General features: G+C 56.6%; 1 protein-coding gene across 1 annotated transcript in view; it reads right to left on the bottom strand.

Annotated features, from left to right (window-relative positions):
• Positions 1 to 11171, bottom strand: part of TMEM255B (transmembrane protein 255B) — a 39964-nt gene extending 28793 nt beyond the window's left edge. Inside the window, 3 exon segments of the mRNA XM_044913128.1 lie at positions 4754 to 4816; positions 7375 to 7517; positions 11126 to 11171. Coding sequence (XP_044769063.1) covers positions 4754 to 4816; positions 7375 to 7517; positions 11126 to 11171 — 252 coding nt within the window.
• Between the last annotated feature and the right edge of the window lie 7398 nt (positions 11172 to 18569).

Genomic DNA, 18569 nt, shown 5'->3' on the forward strand with positions numbered 1-18569 from the left:
TGTGTGTCTGTGTGTCTGTCTGTGTGTCTGTCTGTGTCTATGTGTCTGCGTGTCTGCGTGTGTCTCACACACACGGGGCAGACAGGCAGTTCGACACCGCTCTCGGCCCCTGGTGTCTCCCCGCCGCCTCCGGGGCCGTCTGGACGGCAGGGCTGGTAGTGAAATCGATGAGTCAGGCACCTGTCCGGGTAAGGAGAGGGCAGCAACTCCCCATTAATAGAAAAATATGAAAAGCTAACTCACTTTGGGGCATATTCTTAGGATGTCACAGGAGACTAACATAGAGATGGGCAGACGTGATGGTGAAGCCACTTGTCACAGTCGGATTCTACCCCATAAATTTTAATAGACGAAACAGTACTATGTCTGGTATTTGCTTCTAAATAACACGGGGAGGGAAGAAGTGAGTGGGAGATAAGATGACCACGAGGTCAATAGCCCCTCTGCCAACTTTCACGTATGTTTAAATTTTCTATCAGAGGAAATTAAAAAGAAATCAAGAAAGAAGAAAGCATTCTTACGTATCTGGATGCACGTGAAATGCGTTCTCTCACCTTGCGATTTACTGACTCGCGAAGCAACCCGAACCTCCTGAAGGCCTGGGTGCTTAAGAACGGGGTCTGACCGTGGCTACTGCTGCCGGACACCTGCTCTGGGCCAGTGTGGTGCCTGGTTCCTCCCACGGGCCCTCCCAGCAGCCCTGGGAATGAGGAAACTGAGGTCCAGAAGGGTCGAGTAAGTTTCCCAAGATCACAGCGCTCCTAGTGGTGGACACAGGCTTCGGTCTCCATCAACATCAAGTAAAGTGTTAGTGAATGCATTCATCCTACAAAGTTAGTTTCCTGACAAGGAGAACTGAGACAGTCCAGGCGTCACAGACGACTCCCGTCCGAAGGCTCTGGTCTGGGGCACAGGGAAGCTTGTGGGCGAGCCGGGCCCCACATCGCTCTCCTCTTACTAGAGCCTCCAAAACAGACCTCCTGCATCCAGATTGGGAAGGAAGAAGCAAAACTATCTCTATTTGCAGGTGACATGATCTTATGGATGCAGAATCCTAAGGAATCTACTAGAAACTATCAAAATGAAAGAATGAGTTCAACAGAGCTACAGGATATAAGATCAACAGAAAAATCTATTGCATTTTTACACACATGCAATGGACACTCCTAAAATGAAGTTAGGGAGACAATTCCATTCATAATACCCTCCAAAAGAATAAAATACTTAGGAATACACTTAGCAAAAGAAGCACAAAATAGACTCTTAGCACAACAAAACATTGTTGAGGGAAATGAAAATAGCTCTAGAAAACATAGGAACATATCCCACATTCATGGGTCAGGATACTTAACTTCGTTAAGCCAGCAACACTCTCTAAACTGATCCATAGATTGAGCACAGTGCCCATCAGAATCCCAGCTGACCTCGTTGCAGAAATTGGCAAGCTGATTTAAAAACTCATACGAAATTGCAAAGACAGAGAATAATCAGAACAATCCTGAAAAAGAGGAACAAAGCAGGAAGACTCATGTTCTGATTTCAAAACTCACTACAAAGCAACGGTAATTGAGACACTGTGCACTGACACAAAGACAGACCTGTGGACAAAAAGGACAGAACTGAGAGCCCAAAAGCAGGTGCACACACGTGGGGCCAAGTGACGACCAACAAGGGCATCGAGACCATCCAGTGGGGAAAAGGCAGACTTCCTACCAAGTGAGCAGCCACATGGAGAAGGTGGACCCCTACCTCACACCACATGCAAACGTCCACTCAAATTGGACCAAAGACTTCCATGTAAGTGATGAAACTCAGAGAACATAGGGGTGAGTCTTCATGATCCTGGAGCTGGCATGGGATTCTTAGGAACGACACCAATGGGGGCACCTGGGTGACGCAGTTGGCTAAGCATCCCACTCTTGGTTTGGCTCAGGTCATGATCTTCCCGGTTGGGAGATCAAGCCCCGCACTGGGCTCGGCGCTCAGCGCACACTCCGCTGGAGATTCTCTCTCCCTCTCCCACTCCCCCTGCTTGTGTTCCCTCTCTCGCTGTGTCTCTGTCAAATAAATAAAATCTTTTTAAAAAAAAAAGTTAAAAATAGAACTGCCCTATGATCTAGAAATTGCATGACTATTTACCCAAAGCATACAAAAATACAGATTCAAAGGGATACATGCACTCTGATATTTATAGCAGTATTATCAACAATAGACAAACTATGGGGCGCCTGGGTGGCTCAGTTGGTTAAGTGACTGCCTTCGGCTCAGGTCATGATCCTGGAGTCCCGGGATCGAGTCCCGCATCGGGCTCCCCGCTCAGCGGGAAGCCTGCTTCTCCCTCTCCCACTCCCCCTGCTTCTCCCTCTCCCTCTCCCCCTGCTTGTGTTCCCTCTCTTGCTGTGTCCCTCTCTGTCAAATAAATAAATAAAATCTTAAAAAATAAAAAAAATAAAAAAATAAAAAATAAACTCTTTGGTCCACAACTAGATTATGGAGGGTCTTGCATTTAGATTTTTTTTTTCAAATAACAGTTTTATTGATGGGGTGGCCTGGGTGGCTCAGTCGTTAAGCGTCTGCCTTCGGCTCAGGTCATGATCCCGGGGTCCTGGGATCGAGCCCCGCATCGGGCTCCTGGCTCAGCGGGGAGCCTGCTTCTCCCTCTCCCACTCCCCCTGCTTGTGTTCCCTCTCTCGCTGTGTCTCTCTCTGTCAAATAAATAAATAAAAAATCTTTAAAAAAAAAGAGAGAGAGAGAATACACAAACTGGGCTTCACTGGAACTGCAAACTTCTGTGCCTCAAAGCTGCCGTCAAGAAGGCGAAGGTGAAGAGAGCCCATAGACAGGAGAGAATATTTGCAAGTCATGCATCTGACAAAGGGCTTGGATGGGGGACATGTAAAGGACTCTGACAAGTCAGTCATGCAAAGACAAGTCACCCAACTTAAAAATCAGCAGAGGATCTGAATGGCATTTGTCTACAAAAAGAGACGGAAAAGACCAATAAGCCTGTGAAGAGAAGCCCGAGGTCACAAATGATGAGGGAAACAGATTCTGTGTCATGCCCACCAGACAGATGAGCACGCGTGCGGGGGGCTTGGAGAGCCCGGAGCCAACGGTTCCGCCAACAACTGCCATAGGACTCGGTGGCCCCACTCCTAGCAACGGAAACGTGTCTTCAGATGTGGGCAGCGGCACCGTTCACGACGTGGCAATGGCCCCAGTGACCATCTGCAAACGGTGGCCCATCCTTTCGCCAGAATGCGACTTGGCCATAAAGCAATGGGAGAACATGAGTGATGCAGCCACGCCCACCGCAGCCCAGACCCGAAGTCGATCAGCAGGACCCTCGAGGGAGACAGGCCCTGGGGAGCCAGCAGCGCCCCGGACAGCGGACAGGGGGCCGCAGCTTCTCCTCGCGCAGCCGTGGCCGCAGCCGGGACCCTCTCTCCACGCTCCGGCCCTTCGTGCGGCTTTAAATCACTGACCTCTCCCGGGGACAGTTACACTTTAATGTGGCTAAGCATGGAAGGAAATCTGTTTCTCCCACTGAAGATCCTTAAATACCGCTCAGGCGAGGGCACAGAAAGAGCTCTGTGAGAGTCTTTAAAGGCCCTGCCTCCCGGGGGGCATCCTCGGGCAGACTCAGGGGCAAGGCTGCCTCCACCTCCCTCCTGCAAGAGACTCCTGGGCAGAGGGGCCTGCAGGAGGCCAAGGATGAGCCCCCCCGCCCCAGGCAAGGAGGGTGGGGTCCCGCACTGCCCGGACATGTGGCAGAAGCCCTCTGTCCACCTCTTCACGGCCAGTGGCCCAGAGCAGGCGCACACCCTCCCAGTACTTAGGAGAAGACACTTGTTTCTGCCAGAACCCAAATCTCTTCAACCTGCTCCCTCCCCGGCCCCATCCCAGGACCTGTCCCCCTCACTCCTTCTGCCCCGGGGGCCGTTCTCTCAGTGTGGGTTATGACAGTGGCCACCACAGCTAAGCCACAGACCTCTGCTGTCAGCCAGGGAACGGGGGACACGTAGGGCCATCCATGCAGCCCCCCGCACACACTGAAAGCCCCAGGGCGAGTGGCAGCAAATAGGGGGAAAAATTAGGATGAGAGCCCGAGAGGCCAGGGCTGGAGACTAGTCAGAAACGGCCACGCAGCCCCAGATCCCCTCTGAAAACCTCTCAAGATTCAACACTCACTGCCACCGTGAATTGGAAAATTAACTGACTGCTCTTGGAGCCCCATCCCCAAAACGGTGCATCAACAAACAGATGCCAAATAGAAACCATTAATGAAGATACCATGTTCGGAAGACTGATCAAAGTTGGCATTCTTCATACACCCGTGTCTCCACTTCCTCTCTGTAAAGCCCTTTGGAGCCCCGGGTCTTCCTGCTTTTCCATCGGCCTCCCCTCACTTCTCAGCTTGGGAGAGCCTATACATTATTTAATTCCCTAACCCCCAACCCACCCCACTCCCTAAACTTTCGTCCTGTGTCTCAACTTCAGCTGCTAGGCTGTAGGATGCACCCTACAATCCTAGAAGCAACGCTCACTTAGACTTCACAGTTGTGAAGGGCACCCATAAGCCCCGAGTCCAGAGTTGTGCAGTGCACAGCCTGGGGAACCTGGGCCCTGATCCTAGGTTGCTGGATTGGGGTGGGGGGCTTTCCTAGGAACACCAGCTGTAGCTATAACATACTCTGTTGAGGGGCAACACTCTTATTACCCCACATTTGAAAGAAGCAATGTGCATTCTTACCATTTGCCTTCTATTCTCCACCAGGTTGATGCCAATAATTCCTAAGAAAGCTCCAAAGCCCAGCTGGACCGAAGGAAAAACAAGGGAGAAAGCACTCTGGTTAGCATGCCTGAGGCTTAATGCCGGTCTTTAACAGCAAATAATGCGCAGGATACTGCCACTCTTAGAGGCATTTTATCAACAGGGCAAAGCCGGCCAATCCCCCCTCCCCCTACCAACTTAACCACCAAGTGGCCGACAAGCTCATGCCCGTTAGGGTGGGCTTCTTGGGCTCAGTCAAAGCCAGTGATTGGAATAGAAGATGCTGAAACATGGCTCGTCTCAACTTCCATGTTCAAATATTTTAACTCTTGATCACAGAAAAGAGGGTATCATGTGCCTCTCACCTCCAGCACAGAGGGACAGCACCTTCACAGTGACTCAGAGCACTCAAAGCCCATCTTCTGCATCTGGTCGTCAGGTGAGGGGCCCACCTGATGCTTCTCCTGGACCAGTCTGAAGCCCGAGTCAGGGGATGGCTCCTCAGGTGAGATATTGGGGAACCAGAACCAAGAGTATGCAGAAGAAGGGTTGTCAGTCGCCCGCAGACGCGGCCGACACCAATCACAAGTGAGCTTTGGACTCAGGTGAGCAGGCAGACAGGTAGCCTTGGGGAGGGGAGGAGAGGTAGGAAGGAGGCTCCAGCAGTGGGAAGACGCCGAGGGGGTTCTTCCTGTCCTTGAGAAAGCCTCAGCTCCCAGCCCCCCGGACGAAGGGAGGCGGGCTGTTGGAGAAACATACCCTGGCTGTGCTCGCCCCATAACGAGGGATCCAGGGCGGGGCACCGGGACCCCTCCACTGAGCGTGTCCACCTGGTGGGAGACTTTCCTCAGTAATGTCCATCAGCTTGACCGGCGCCCTGGGATGACGCTGCGCAGGGCGGCCACAAGGTGGAGCTGCGCTGGGCGGCTCACGGCAGGTGGCTCGCGGCAGGTGGCAGGTGGGCCGCGGCAGGTGGCAGGTGGGCCCCGTCCGCCGGTTGGGCTTGCGTCTGAGTTTGGGGCACCGACAACAGAGTGGCACCGTGGTGGGCGCTGAAGGCCACAGTGTCAAATTTAGTGCACTAAAAGTCAGACCCGCTTATGACTATAGAAGCCGTGTCTGTGGAGATGGGCACCAATAATTTAAGAATTCTCAAGGACGAAAGAGGAACGTTTTCGTCATGTGCAGCTTCAAAATATCACAGTCCAGCTCCTCAGTTCAAAAGCGTCAGAATCCCACTCACTTAGCTGTGTTAAAATGCATGTGTTAGGTTCCACCAACACCCGCCCTCGTTCCAACAGGTGGGGCGCTCGACCCCCCAGCCCGTTTCTTCCCGGGAGCCGTCCTGCCACCAACTCTGCGGACGTGGCCTCTGCACGCAGCTGACTTTTACCCCCCTTGTCCTGTGCATTTCATCTCTTCCTCCGTGGTTCATCTTCAGAGCCGGCGGGCTGACGCGGGTCCCACCCTGGCCTGGTCCCGGAGCCCATCTCCCTCAGCAGCTTGCCCTCGACACCGTGTCCGGGGTCCCCCACCACCCACCACCCACGGCAGAAAGGTGGGGCCCCCAGAATATTGGCAGCTCTTAAGACTTTACTGATAAAACTTTCCTGCACAGCACTCTTTATATGTTTACTCATAAATAATACACAGGTAGATAATGTAGATTTATAGAGCATAGACAAAAAACCAAAAATAAAGTATTAAGATAAAGATGAAGCGAAAAATATATGTGAAACATTTTTAAATATTTAATGCCACCTTTTCATCCTTGCTAAAAATGTTACCAATATTATTGCTGATCTTGGTAATACTTTTAATAAGAATAATGTGATTAGATGAACTTCCTTTTAAAAAATATCTGGATTTAGCATTTATGACAGCAACTCAGGGTTCCGGTGCATTTTAAGGGCATCTCAGCTGACAGAGCCAATCCCACAGACGCCTCGTGCGCAGCGCGGGCCTTTGGAGCAAGTTCTATTGTGCCAACAACACAGTTCGAAAAATCCCCTCGATAATTCTGAGTTTGGGTGGCACTTCTTGCCAGATCTCAGTACCCCGTCTACCATGCGGCGCTACTGCCCGCAATCTGATACGAGGCGTGGAGGACCCCTCTTCTGCCGCCCCCAGGACAGAGACTGATTAGCACAACCACGGCTGGGGCTCCTTGGCAGGACTGCATTAAAGCCACATGTCCCTTCTGCCAGGCTCGGTGCAGTCAGCGTGCTCCGCCTGGAGGCCCCGGGCCGAGTCTGGGCCGGCATTTGTCCTGCTCCAGGGCCGGCGCACTCGCTGGCTGGGCGTGCTCTGCCTCCCCCGTCCTCCCCCGTCTCAGGCTCCCACCCTGCGCCCGCCACCTTGCATTTGTAAGGGCCCTGCGCTCAGGCCGGCCCAGCTGCACGAGGCAGGAGATGGCGCCTCCTGAGGCCAGCCCCACAGCCACAGGGCCCGGGAGAAGACACGGGTGCCTTGGGGCAGGATCTGCCGACCACAACCACCCACAGCAGCTCCCGTGTCTTACCCTCCAACCCCAAGAGCTGGGGTGGAGGGTGTCACCACCCGCAACCCTCCTAGCAGACCCTGAGGGGAATAGCACTCACGATGATCCCTGGGTAGTAGCCCCCCACGGTCACGTTCTCTGTCCTGGTGGTGGCGGCGAGGCCGATGGTCAGGATGGAGGCAGACATCACGAGCAGAGACCCCACAAACCAAAGGGAAGTCTTCTTTCTCCTCACAAACCCTTCTAGAAGGAGGACAAATGAGGAACCATCAGAGCACGGTCCCAGCCCATGCGCTCCCTGCCCCGGCCACTCCCTCCCCAGGTGACTGAAGCAGCCTCTGGAAGACCCCAGACCACCTTGTGCGTGGACACTTCTTTCTCAGGGCAGGAAATCAGGGCCCCGTCCTCACCCGCCAGCCCACCTGAAAGGTTTCCACCCAGCTCCTCGATGCCCTTCCTCAAGGACACTCGTCCGCACCCACACAGCCTCACCCGCACCTCCGTGTCCTGCAGATGGAAGCAGGAGCCCCTGGCCGCCCCTGCAGCCCCCACTGCTCCAGTGTTTACCACCCCAATATCGGACCCCCATAATGAGCCCCATGAGGGCAGGTGGGAATCTGTCTTTTCCCTGCTCCAGCCCTCTTGCCTGAGACGTCAGTGCCACTGGGGCTCACCCCCAAAACCAATGCCCACCCTGGTCTGTGAGTCCCCCAAAGCCTTCACCCTGGCAACCCACAACAGAGGTCATGCCTGACCATTTATCATCCATCGAAACAAAAAATGTTCAGTAGGCCCTGCAGGAAATCTCTTAGAGGAGTCTGTCCCTCTGCCTTTCTCCCTGTCAGCCTTTCTGCTGCCTGGAATGTGAGCAGAAAGACAGAGCCCCAGCAGCCATTTTGGGCCGTGAGGGAACCTTGTGACTGGAAACCACACTTGCAGAATGGCAGAGCAGAAAGACAGGCCTGGGTTGTCTACCTCCAAACTTAAGTAGCAGAATAAAGTCTCTGGACTACAGTTGCTGCTTTGGATGTCCCAGTCTTTGTGGGCAAACGTAATTCTAGGTGTCACAGAACTCAAGAAAGCAGCCAGAAAGGAGACCTTTCCATTGTCTGTCCCTCCGTCAAGTCTTGACTTCTGGGTTTCTCGTTCATCTAATGGTCTTCCCTGTGGTGTGTCTCGGGGAAGGCAGGGAGGCTTCATTTACAGGACCGTTCGCGCACAGTCTCCCACTCCCACCTCATCAGTGGCCACACAGCAGAGGCCGGGGGAGGACAAGGCGAGAGTCCATGCTGAGTCCAACCAGGCTGCTGGGTCTTGCTTTTGTGGAAGCTTAACCATCTGGATCCCTGTGACTCCAAAACAAAATCAGGATGAAAGAAAAACGGGGAGCTTCATCGTGCACCAAAGTTCTTCAATCAACATCACGTGTGTTTAGCGGGGGAGGCAGCCACACACGTGACGGCAGCCTCAGGCTCGGTCACTGCACGCACTCATGTTCACGCTCCGGACGGTTTGTGTCTGAATTTACAGGTCTGCGGTCCTGTGAGCAAAGCTCAACGGCAAGTCAAGTTACAGCACCCGCGACTGGGGTCCCTACACACGCAGAAGTAAGTCATCCTGCGAGCTCACACAAATGCCCTCCTCCTCAAAGGACTTTCTGTTGCTATTTTTCCTCATTTAGTGCATCGCACATCTTATGCCCCGAACCATCAGCCAAATGCCTCGGCGTCTGCTTCCTCCAGAGCACAGCCTCCCATGGTCCTATCTCTCAGTCCCTCAGGGGCACCTGCCTGGCAGGAAGCCCTGCTCGGATCCCTTAGTGACGCTCTCACACGCTGATCACAGAGCAAAAAACTAAGCACGTCTCCTTTGGGGTCATGTAAATCTTCCTGTGTCCCATTCCGTCACTTTCTCCTGGTCTGGCCTTCCCTCTGAGGCTCCGGCTCAAGGAGATGCTGCGCTGTCAGCATTTCTGTGACAGGTTAACCGGGGGCCCAGAAGGACAGCGGTGGCGCTGACCAGCTGCAGTGTCCTCACTCCAAGCACAACACAGGTAACAAGGAGGAGACTCCTGACCTTAAATACTCTTTATAAACACAGGACACGGCATAAAAATAAGGGAACGAGAAAGAAACTCAAGGAAGGAAGGTAGGGCATCTTTATAATTACCCTAAGACATGCATTCTTAGATCAGGTTTCGGAGACAAAAGGGTCCTGCACTGGAGGAAGGCCCCCAGAGCCCCCTGGACCGCCCCCCCAATCCTCCTACCTCCTACGCAGAACCGTTAGCATGTGTGTTGTTACAAATGATGTGTCTGGACTGTTAACTAAAATCTGTACAGTCGGGGATACCCCAGACCGGCCATGGGGTCTCCAGCTGCCCGGAGGGGAAGCCCGTGGAGCAGGGCCTGTCTGCCCTGCTTGCCGCTGGACCCCACACCTGGCTCAGATGACAGCAGACCTGTTTCCCGATCTGGACAGGGAGGGGGTGACAGCCAGCTGCATTACCCACCTCTTAACTGCTCTAAGGGCCAACAAGAGGACATGCGTGAGTTCTGGGCGTAGTGAGCGTAGTCAACCTATTCCTCGTGGGTGGAGTGGACATTCAGATGGGTGGCAGGTGCTCCTAACTGGCTTTCCTCCCATTGGGAGAGGAGTTTGAGGGGCGACGCTGCAGGCCACAGCGGCATCTCCCCGTTACCCTTGCGCCCCTGCCCTGCGCCCATCCGCAGCCCTCTGCCTGCCACAGCTCCTGGGAAAGCCTGGCCACATCCGGACGGAGCAGATCCCATCCCCAGACCGGGTGCTGCAGCTTGGAAGCGTCCCAGGTCATGGCCTCCCAGAGAGAAGAACGCGCTCGCTTCATCGCGTGGGAACACCTGGCCCCAGAGGCAACGTGACGCCCCCGGGAAAGAGACTGGGGCAGAACCGTGCGACTCAGCCATCTGCTTCCTGTCTCCTGATTTTATAGGTGTGACATGCAGGGTGCTGACTGCAGAAATGTGAAGTAGAAAGTGCCCTTAAGACCCCCAGCTACACTACTGTTGATACTTTTGTGTAAGTGACCAACTCCTGGTGTAATTCATCAGAAGGAAAGACAAAGTGCTTTTTAAACCACCAATCATTGCAGTATAATAACATAACAACAACCAGTTAGTACAGACCTCATTCTCATCGTCCACAAATAAGCAATCCGTTTCTGGAGGATGAAAACACGGGTACGCAGAGCGCTGTGCTTTAGAGGGTGGGGGGTGTGCTTCTGTTCCTTTCAAGGAAGAAGCCGGGTTCTTCGTTCTTCGATCATTATTTGCAAATCAAGCAACATTAACTCCTCTGGTTTTTAATAAGAGACGTTCCAAAGATGCTGCAGGCAGCCCAGAGGTGCACGCCCAGGTTTGGCAGGGTCCCCCGGCAGGGAGCGCAGGAGGAGCGGCTGGCCTCACTCTCCGTTCCTTTCAGAATCTTCCCTGATCCCCGTCAGCCAAACACACCCTCGTCATTCTGGCCCTTGAGCCTCCTCCAGGCTGCATCTGGTCTGGCCAAAGGACCCGGGGTTCTGGGAACTTGTGGGGCAGAAGGATGTGGGGGGTTGGAACAGAGCCCAAACTATGGGAAGCAGCCCCGTCCGTTGAAACAAGGTCTAGAAATGCCTGAGCTGGGGCAGGGGAGGCGGAGGGCGGGGTCCATGGCAACAGACGGGGAGACAGGGAGTCGGAGAGGTGTGCAGGGAGACCACCCGTGTCAGGACAAAGGGTCCCAAAGGTGCAGCCGCACGGCGGCAGACAGGAGCTGTGGACCCTGCCCGGGACCCCAGCCCATGGCCTGCTCCGGGATGCTGGTGCCCCGCTCACCTGTTGTGTCCAGCAGGGCCAGGGGCCCAGGCACCGGCAGCTGCATCCCGGGGAGGGTCACAGGTCTGATGTGGATCAGGGAGGATCAGCAGCCCCGAGCCCCGCCCCTTCCCTGTGGGGACCGCCCCCCTCCCACCTACACTCCCTTCCTGCCCTGCCCGCCCTGGTCCCACACTGCACCGGTGTAGGAGGCTGAGGCCCAGAGGCAGACCAGCTGGGAAGTCCTCCAGGATTCCTGGTCGGTGCCCCCAGGCCACAGGCTGCGGAGGGCAGGATGCGTGCGGGGAGGCTGCACTCAGCTCCCAGTCGGCCCACCTGCCCCGCGGGGCTCCTGCAGCTGTTTCTGCTCCGCGTCCCAAGCGGCAGACGCTGAAACTCCGTGCCCCTTGAATGAATGAACGCATGGATGAAAGCGCGAATGCAGGGCACCACCGCACCCCACCGCTCACCCCCGCCCCCATCACTCTGGCGCTGAGTGAACCCCGGGTTAGGATGGGAACGGCCAGAGGAGCGTCCCAGGACCCGTTGCCTCGCATGGCGGCAAGGAGAGGGTCTTGCGAAGACCACTAGGGCCATTTTTTTTTTAAAGATTTTATTTATTTATTTGAGAGAGAGAGAGAATGAGAGAGAGCACATGAGAGGGGGGAGGGTCAGAGGTAGAAGCAGGCTCCCCGCCGAGCAGGGAGCCCGATGCGGGACTCGATTCAGGGACTCCAGGTTCATGACCTGAGCCGAAGGCAGTCGCTTAACCGACTGAGCCACCCAGGCGCCCTCACTAGGGCCATTTTTAAACTGTCAGAGCAGCCACCTGATGGCGGAGCGCCCGAACCATCAGCCAGCGTGAAAGGCACCCAGCCTCCCTGGTAATTAGGGGAATGTCACCAGAAACAGTGTTGTCCCTCTTTGCCCCCACACGGTTGGCGAATCCTTAGCGGTGGGGCAGTCACTTCGACAGCAAGGACCCCACCCTCCCTCCTGCAGGACGCGCCTAGAGCCGGCTGTCTGAACCCAGGCTGTCCGCTCCCGTCACCAAAAGCTGTGTTTTAAGTCCAGGACCCTGAGCTCGACCTCAACACCAGACTCAGAATTGTGGGGTGCAGCGTTTGTGACGCAGGCCAGCACTCTACAGGGGCCGTGGCTGTCGGCCGCCATTCGGACGCCGGTGCCCGGGGAAGCAGACTGGGCCTGGGGAGCCAGTGAGGGTGCAGGAGGGCCCCTGGGCCGGGTGGAGGGTGTAGCAGCACTCGGACCGCCCGCCCCGTCCACATCATGGCAGCCTCATCCCGTTTCACAGATGGGGAAACCGAGGTCCCAGGAGGTTAAGTGTGTGACCAAGAGCAGATCCAGAATTCCTCCAAAGCCTACACGCGTCACTGCAGGGAGGGACCCTGCTTAGAATTCATTCCTTGGACCCCCTCCCCGCCCAGTGTGACAGGTGCGTCATTGCCCACGCCCATGGCGCCAACTGACAACAGGTTTACCCGCCTCGACCTGACACAGGGGCCCGTAGCAAGCCACCTCTGCAGAGAGCACCGGTCTGGGATCAGGGATTTTTTAAGTGTAATTCAATTTAGCTCTTGCTAAGATAATTAAGAGGAAATCTGTCCTCTTCCGGTCTGAAGATAATCAGAGGGACTGGACAAATCAGTATTGACATTAAGAAGATAACGTAGACACACACTCACACCCAGCGGGGCTCTGAGTCCCAGGGCGCGGGCGCGCCCTCCACAGAAGACCCGCTGGGAAGGCGAGGACGGGGACGTCAAGAGCAGCTGGGGTGACGATGACCACAGGAAGGTAACAGGCGCACGCAGCTGAACAAGGTACAGGAAGACTCGGGCCGTGAATTAGCAAAGACTCGTTGGCTGTTAACAATACCGTTGACGGGAGAGATGCTATGAAAGCATCCTGCAGACGAATGCACAGTTTGGAAAGTCACTGAAAGATAAATCACATGACAGGAAAAGGCGCCGGACTGTGCCAGGGTTTGGCCGCCATGGTCCCAGATTTCAGTGGATTTCACTGGAAGAGGGTGACTGGGGACAGATTACCTTCACCAAAAGGAGCAAGACAGCAGAACAAAGCCCAACGGTAGGAAGGTGGGGTCCCCAGGGAGGGGGCGCATGGGGGTGCATGGAGTCCCTGGGGTGTCCATGGAGGGTGCATGGGATCTGGGGGGTGTTCATGGGGGTGCACGTGGTCCCCAGGGAGGGGGTGCATGGGGGGCACACAGGGTCTCTGGAGGAGTCCATGGGTGGGGTGTGTGGGGTCCCGGGGAAGGAGTGCATGGGGGGCACACAGGGTCCCTGGGGTGTCCATGGAGGGTGCACGGGATCTGGGGGGGGTATTCGTAGAGGGTGCGCAGGGTCCTGGGAGGTCATGGGGGGGTGTGGGGTCCCAGGGAGGGGGTGCATGGAGGGTACACGGGGACCCCTGTGGGGTTATGGGGGGCATGCGGGGACCCTGGGGGCCGCACAGAGCATTCTATCTTCTGTGTCTTCTCTGCTGCCCATGCCCCCCAGGACATGCGGCACCGCTTCCTTGCCTGTCATTTCAGTGTCTTTCGTGCTGGGGACTAAAGCCTGGCACTGAGCTGCTAACGTGTGAATGAGGGAACTCAGGTGAAGACTGGGAACCACACGTGGCACCTGGGTGGCTCAGTAAGTTGAGCCTCTGCCTTCGGCTCAGATCATGATCCCAGGATCCTGGGATCGAGCCCGCATCGGGCTCCCTGCTCAGCCGGAAGCTTGCTTCTCCCTCTCCCACTCCCCCTGCTTGGGCTCGCTCTTTCTCTCAAATCAATAAATAAAATCTTTAAACACACACACACGCACTGGAAACTTCGGTCGCTAGTAAGTCAGAGTTCCAAGGCTCAAAGCTGCTCATGTTGCGGCTGTTGCTGTTAGAACAAGTTCCCACGAGCCTTCAGCTCCGCCCACTCAACACACCTCCCTCGGCCTCGTGCTCACGCGTCAAGGGCGGGGGGCGAGCACCTCGTGTTGGAACCGCTTTGTCTTAAAGTAGCGTGAGGACGTTCGACCCTCAGCGAGAAGAGACCACGTGTGGAAGGTACGGCGGCGGGAAGCACGAGCCCGGTGTTCGAACGTGAAAGGACCAAACCCTCCGACGCGGGGGCTGGAGAGGGGGAGCCCCTCCAGGGTGGCAGCCCCAGTCGTGGACTCCAGTTTGGACGCGTCAGATGGATCTGCCGACCGTCAGGGAAGCGCCGTGCGGGTTTTCTGACCCTGATGAAGAGTCTCCTTTGTGCTCCGGGGCCGTGAAAGAACAGCATTGACAAGGTTTGGCATTTCCCTCCCTTTGCCAACAAGCTCAGCAAACCACACCAGTTGACCACAGTTTGCGGAATTGTTACGTTAACAGTTATGACATCTGCAGGGTTTTATAAAGCAGCGAATAGAATAAAATCACTCTTGGGAGGGAAAGCAGACCATGTGTGAAACACCTGTGACAGCAGCTCTCCTGCTCCGGGCGACCCGCCCTCAGTCTCCCACCCTGACGTCCCCCACACGGTCACAGGTCCCAGCGTGCCCCAGACACAGCCGAGTCTCCCGGAGCACCTTGCCTGGAGCCGCCGTGGCCCCCCGCCCCCCGCCCTGTGGTCGCTGCTTCTCACCCGTGGCCTTATTTAATCTCTATAGTATCATTTCACAGATGAAGAAACAGGCCCCGAGAATTTAAATAATTTCCCCAAAGTCAAGCATGTATTGACCTGACTGCAGACATTTAATCTTTCATTCACACAACCAACGAATGTGTCTTGAAGTCCCTCTGTTTAGAGCCACGCAGACCGGTGCGTGCAGAACACTGTGGCTACACGCGAGGGGCAGGGCTGAAGCACGCCGTCAGCCCGGAAAGCGGTCCGAGCGGTCACCAGACTGCAGCACTAACAAGGGGCCCGCAGACGGGCCCAGCCCGGACCCCAGGCTCCCTGACGGCCAGCACAGCCTGGCCCCGCGGGCACCGGGCCCGGGACACTGAGCTTCCTGGGAAGGCCTGCCTCCAGGACAGACGGGAGGCTGGTGGCCCAGGGGTCCACGTGGTGCCGGGAGGAGGCGGGGTGTGTCAGGCCTGAGGACCGAGCCGGGCTGGGGAGAGCTCCAGAGTGAAGCCATGTTGGAGGGCGGGAGCCCATCGTCACCATGATTCTGGACCACATGACACTTCCCCTCCTCTCCTGACTTCCCAGCAGGAGCCCTCGTCCTGGGGGCCCCACGCAGCACACACTCGTACACGTGTGCACGCACACGTGCAAATGGGGACGGGGCCCGCGCACATCTGGCCATCAGCCCCCGAAACTGTCCCCGAGACACAGTGGGAGGGTGGGCGCTGGCAGTGGGGCCGTGCCCGTCCTGCTGGGGGGACTGGCCGCCTCCCCACACTCCCTTCTTCCTGCCTCTCCACTTTCCGGGTCAGGCCCTGGAGGATCCAAGATGGAAAAGACGTGCGGATTTCTGCCCGTCCCTCCTGCCACGGGCCTCCTCCCTGAAGCCACTGATCCTGATCAGGGAAGGAAGTAGAAGAAGAATTCAGAATTTAGTATCTTGATTTATGGTCAGAGTGAGTTAAAAATACATGACCAGGCCACCCGAGGAGGAGAAGCCCACGGAAGGCCCCGCCTTACAGCCATGGGGCCCGGCCGGGCTTTGCTCCAGGGAACCAGCCTTCCGAAGGTCCAAGAACCAAAACCTTTGATTCTTTTGGACAAAAGCAGAGTGTGAAGCAGTGGGGCAGGGTTGGCCGTGGTACATGCTGATTCTACTAGGAAATACGTTCACGCAGGACAAAGGTTTGCTTGGAGCAGCGTCCGTCTCGAGGCAGGCACTCGATTAACAGCTGTTGAGGGAAGGCTGCGTAAACCTGAATTCCAAACAGTAGTTAGCACCTGCTTCCCGCAAGGTCGGGCGCAGGCTGGTCACATAATTCCTCCCCTTGCTGCACCTCGCCTTCGGGGCCCGTCTTCAGCAGCAGAACTTGCTGGACACCCGTCACATTGGTCTGATTGGCGGGAAAACCAGTTTATTTAAGCAGATAGGGGCTGGAGGGCTCGGAGGATGAGGATGAGGGCACTTCCAGCTCTAAAAAGAGCAGGATTAGAAGAACCATAAAAATTAGCCAGGATCCACCTTAGTCATCCACAGACATAGTCTGTTTCTTGGGGTTTGTTCCAGAAGCACGAGCCTGGGCAGGGGGCACACATGTGCATGCAGCCTGGCTCTTGATCTCCAGGGAGTGGAGAGCAGACTGCAAAACATGACTCCCTCCTGTAACCAAATGACCTTGAAATGAAGCTCGGGGAATAAATAATGTAGACGGGCAACCGGACAGATGGCAGGTGGCAGTCCCCGCCTGTCCTCACGGGTGAGGTGGGATGGGATAGGACACGTTCTCAGAGACATGAATTTTTTAAATTAAAAATACTGTCTGGGCTTTGCCAGAAGGGCTTGTAACATGATCTCTCCAAGGAGCCCAAGCAGGAAGGCTCAGCTGCGTCCTCGATGTCTCCCGTTTCAAGGTCCTTGTGCTCACACGCCGCCCACCCCCAGAAGCATGAAGCCCCCCCATGATTCCATGGAGCAGGAGTGCCTTTCCCACCTTAGATTCAGCAACCACAGGCTCTGCAAAGTGCACGTCTCTGCAGCCTGGACCCCGGCCTGTGGACTGGACACTGGCCTGCGGACGGGAGAGCATGCCCCCATGCCCGCGGCACACACTCAATACTCGGTCGTGGCACGCGCCCCCCGCAGGCCCCCATGCCCGCAGCGCACACTCAATAGTCAGGGCACGCAGGGGAAAGACAGTGCCCCCAGGCTTCCCTGGAGTCGAGGGCTGCACCAAGGGACTGGCACGATGAGCATGGGGCCAGGACGACCTGCAGCGCCCCACATGCCTAACCCTCGCTATGCCGTGCGCCACACCCTGGCCCCTGCTCTCAACTGTTGATCCTGGAGGAAGAAGGTTGGAAACACCTCTTTTCCACTGTAACTGGGACTGAGGTTTGGTTTTCACCAACTCAGAGCAAGCCTCTTGTCTTCATCTTATGTGGTCTGGTTGGTGCCTGCAAACCCAACTCATATTTAGGTTTCATTCCACATTTTCAAATTGAGGTCTGCCTTGCAGGCCGTTCTGCTGTCCCTGGCCTGGCCTGTCGCCTGCGTGTGCGCCGGCCACCCTGGCGGGGAGGAGGAGCCCGGGAGGCTGAGCTCGTCAGCCGAGCACTCCTATCCAGGAAGCTAATCCAGGAAGACTGTGGATAAGTGCACACGCGCTGGCCATGAGGGCAGCTTAGGAAGCCCAGCACAGGCGTCGACGAGCTGTTCTGGGCGGGCGTCCGTCGGCACCCCGGTCGGCACCCCAGCTGTCCTGCGAGCGCTCTCTGCCGTGCACTCCAAGCCCTGTGGGGTCGTCCCAGCGTCTGTGCCATGTGGGGCCAGCTCCAGACGTCCTTCCTGCGTCTTGGTGTGTGAGTGACTGTCCGCTGCGCCCTGGGTCTCTGGTGCCATGTTAGCAACCCTGGCTCTCCCTGGACGGACCCATCTGGGCAGCTGTCCCCCAACACAGTGCCCACGGGGAGGGGCACCAGCTCACTATTTCCCTGACCGCCGTCCACACCGGGGGGACGCAGGGAGAAGGATGGGAGGGACTCGTTCCCGCGGGGCGGGGACGAAAGCTCAGCCCCCACCCCTCAGCACCGCACTGTGCGGGGACGCAGCGCCTTGTCACAGCTGAGGGAGGGTGGAGGTCCAGGACCCACTCAGCCTTGCTGGCATGCTGGTACTGGGCTGTGGGGGTCCCTTGCGGCTGGAGGGCCCCTCCTCCTGGGGCTGCTTTCCTCTGTGCCCATGGCAGCCTCTCTGGTGCCTGGCCTGGGTCCCGGGAGGCAGGGGGTGTCCTCCTCAGTCTGGGCCAGCCAGCTGCTTCCTCCTCTCCAGCCTCAGCCTCCCTAGGTGTGTCCTGCGCACCGCCCTCGCCGGTGCCGCGGGGGGAGGACGAGAGCCCACCATGCCCAGAACCAGAGCTGGCTTCGTGCTGTCCTGAAATGGGGAGGTGGCTTACGCTCCCGGCCTCTGGGTGACGTGCAATCCCGCTCCGGCCTGCCCTGCAAGGGCAGAGTGACCGTCAAGGACAGTGCTGCCGGTGGGACCCACAGGAGTAAGGACAGCCAGACCAGCTGCCACGAGCCCCCACGACAGCCCCGCTGACCCCCACGTCCTCCCCGCTGATCTGAGGCCCTCTTCATCCCGGGCTCCTAGGGCCCTGCGTGGAGACGAGCAGAAAAAGGATCTGACCTAATTTACAGCGGGTGCTGGGTCATCCATGGCCATGGAGGAAGTATGTGCATGCCCAGGTGGACGGGCATCTCAGCACCTGTCATAGACGTGGGCACAGCGTGGCATGCGAGGGGCATGCGACAGGTGGACAGCAG

This window comes from Neomonachus schauinslandi, chromosome 3 (genome assembly GCF_002201575.2).
Source record: "Neomonachus schauinslandi chromosome 3, ASM220157v2, whole genome shotgun sequence".
Classification (NCBI taxonomy): Eukaryota; Metazoa; Chordata; class Mammalia; order Carnivora; family Phocidae; genus Neomonachus; species Neomonachus schauinslandi.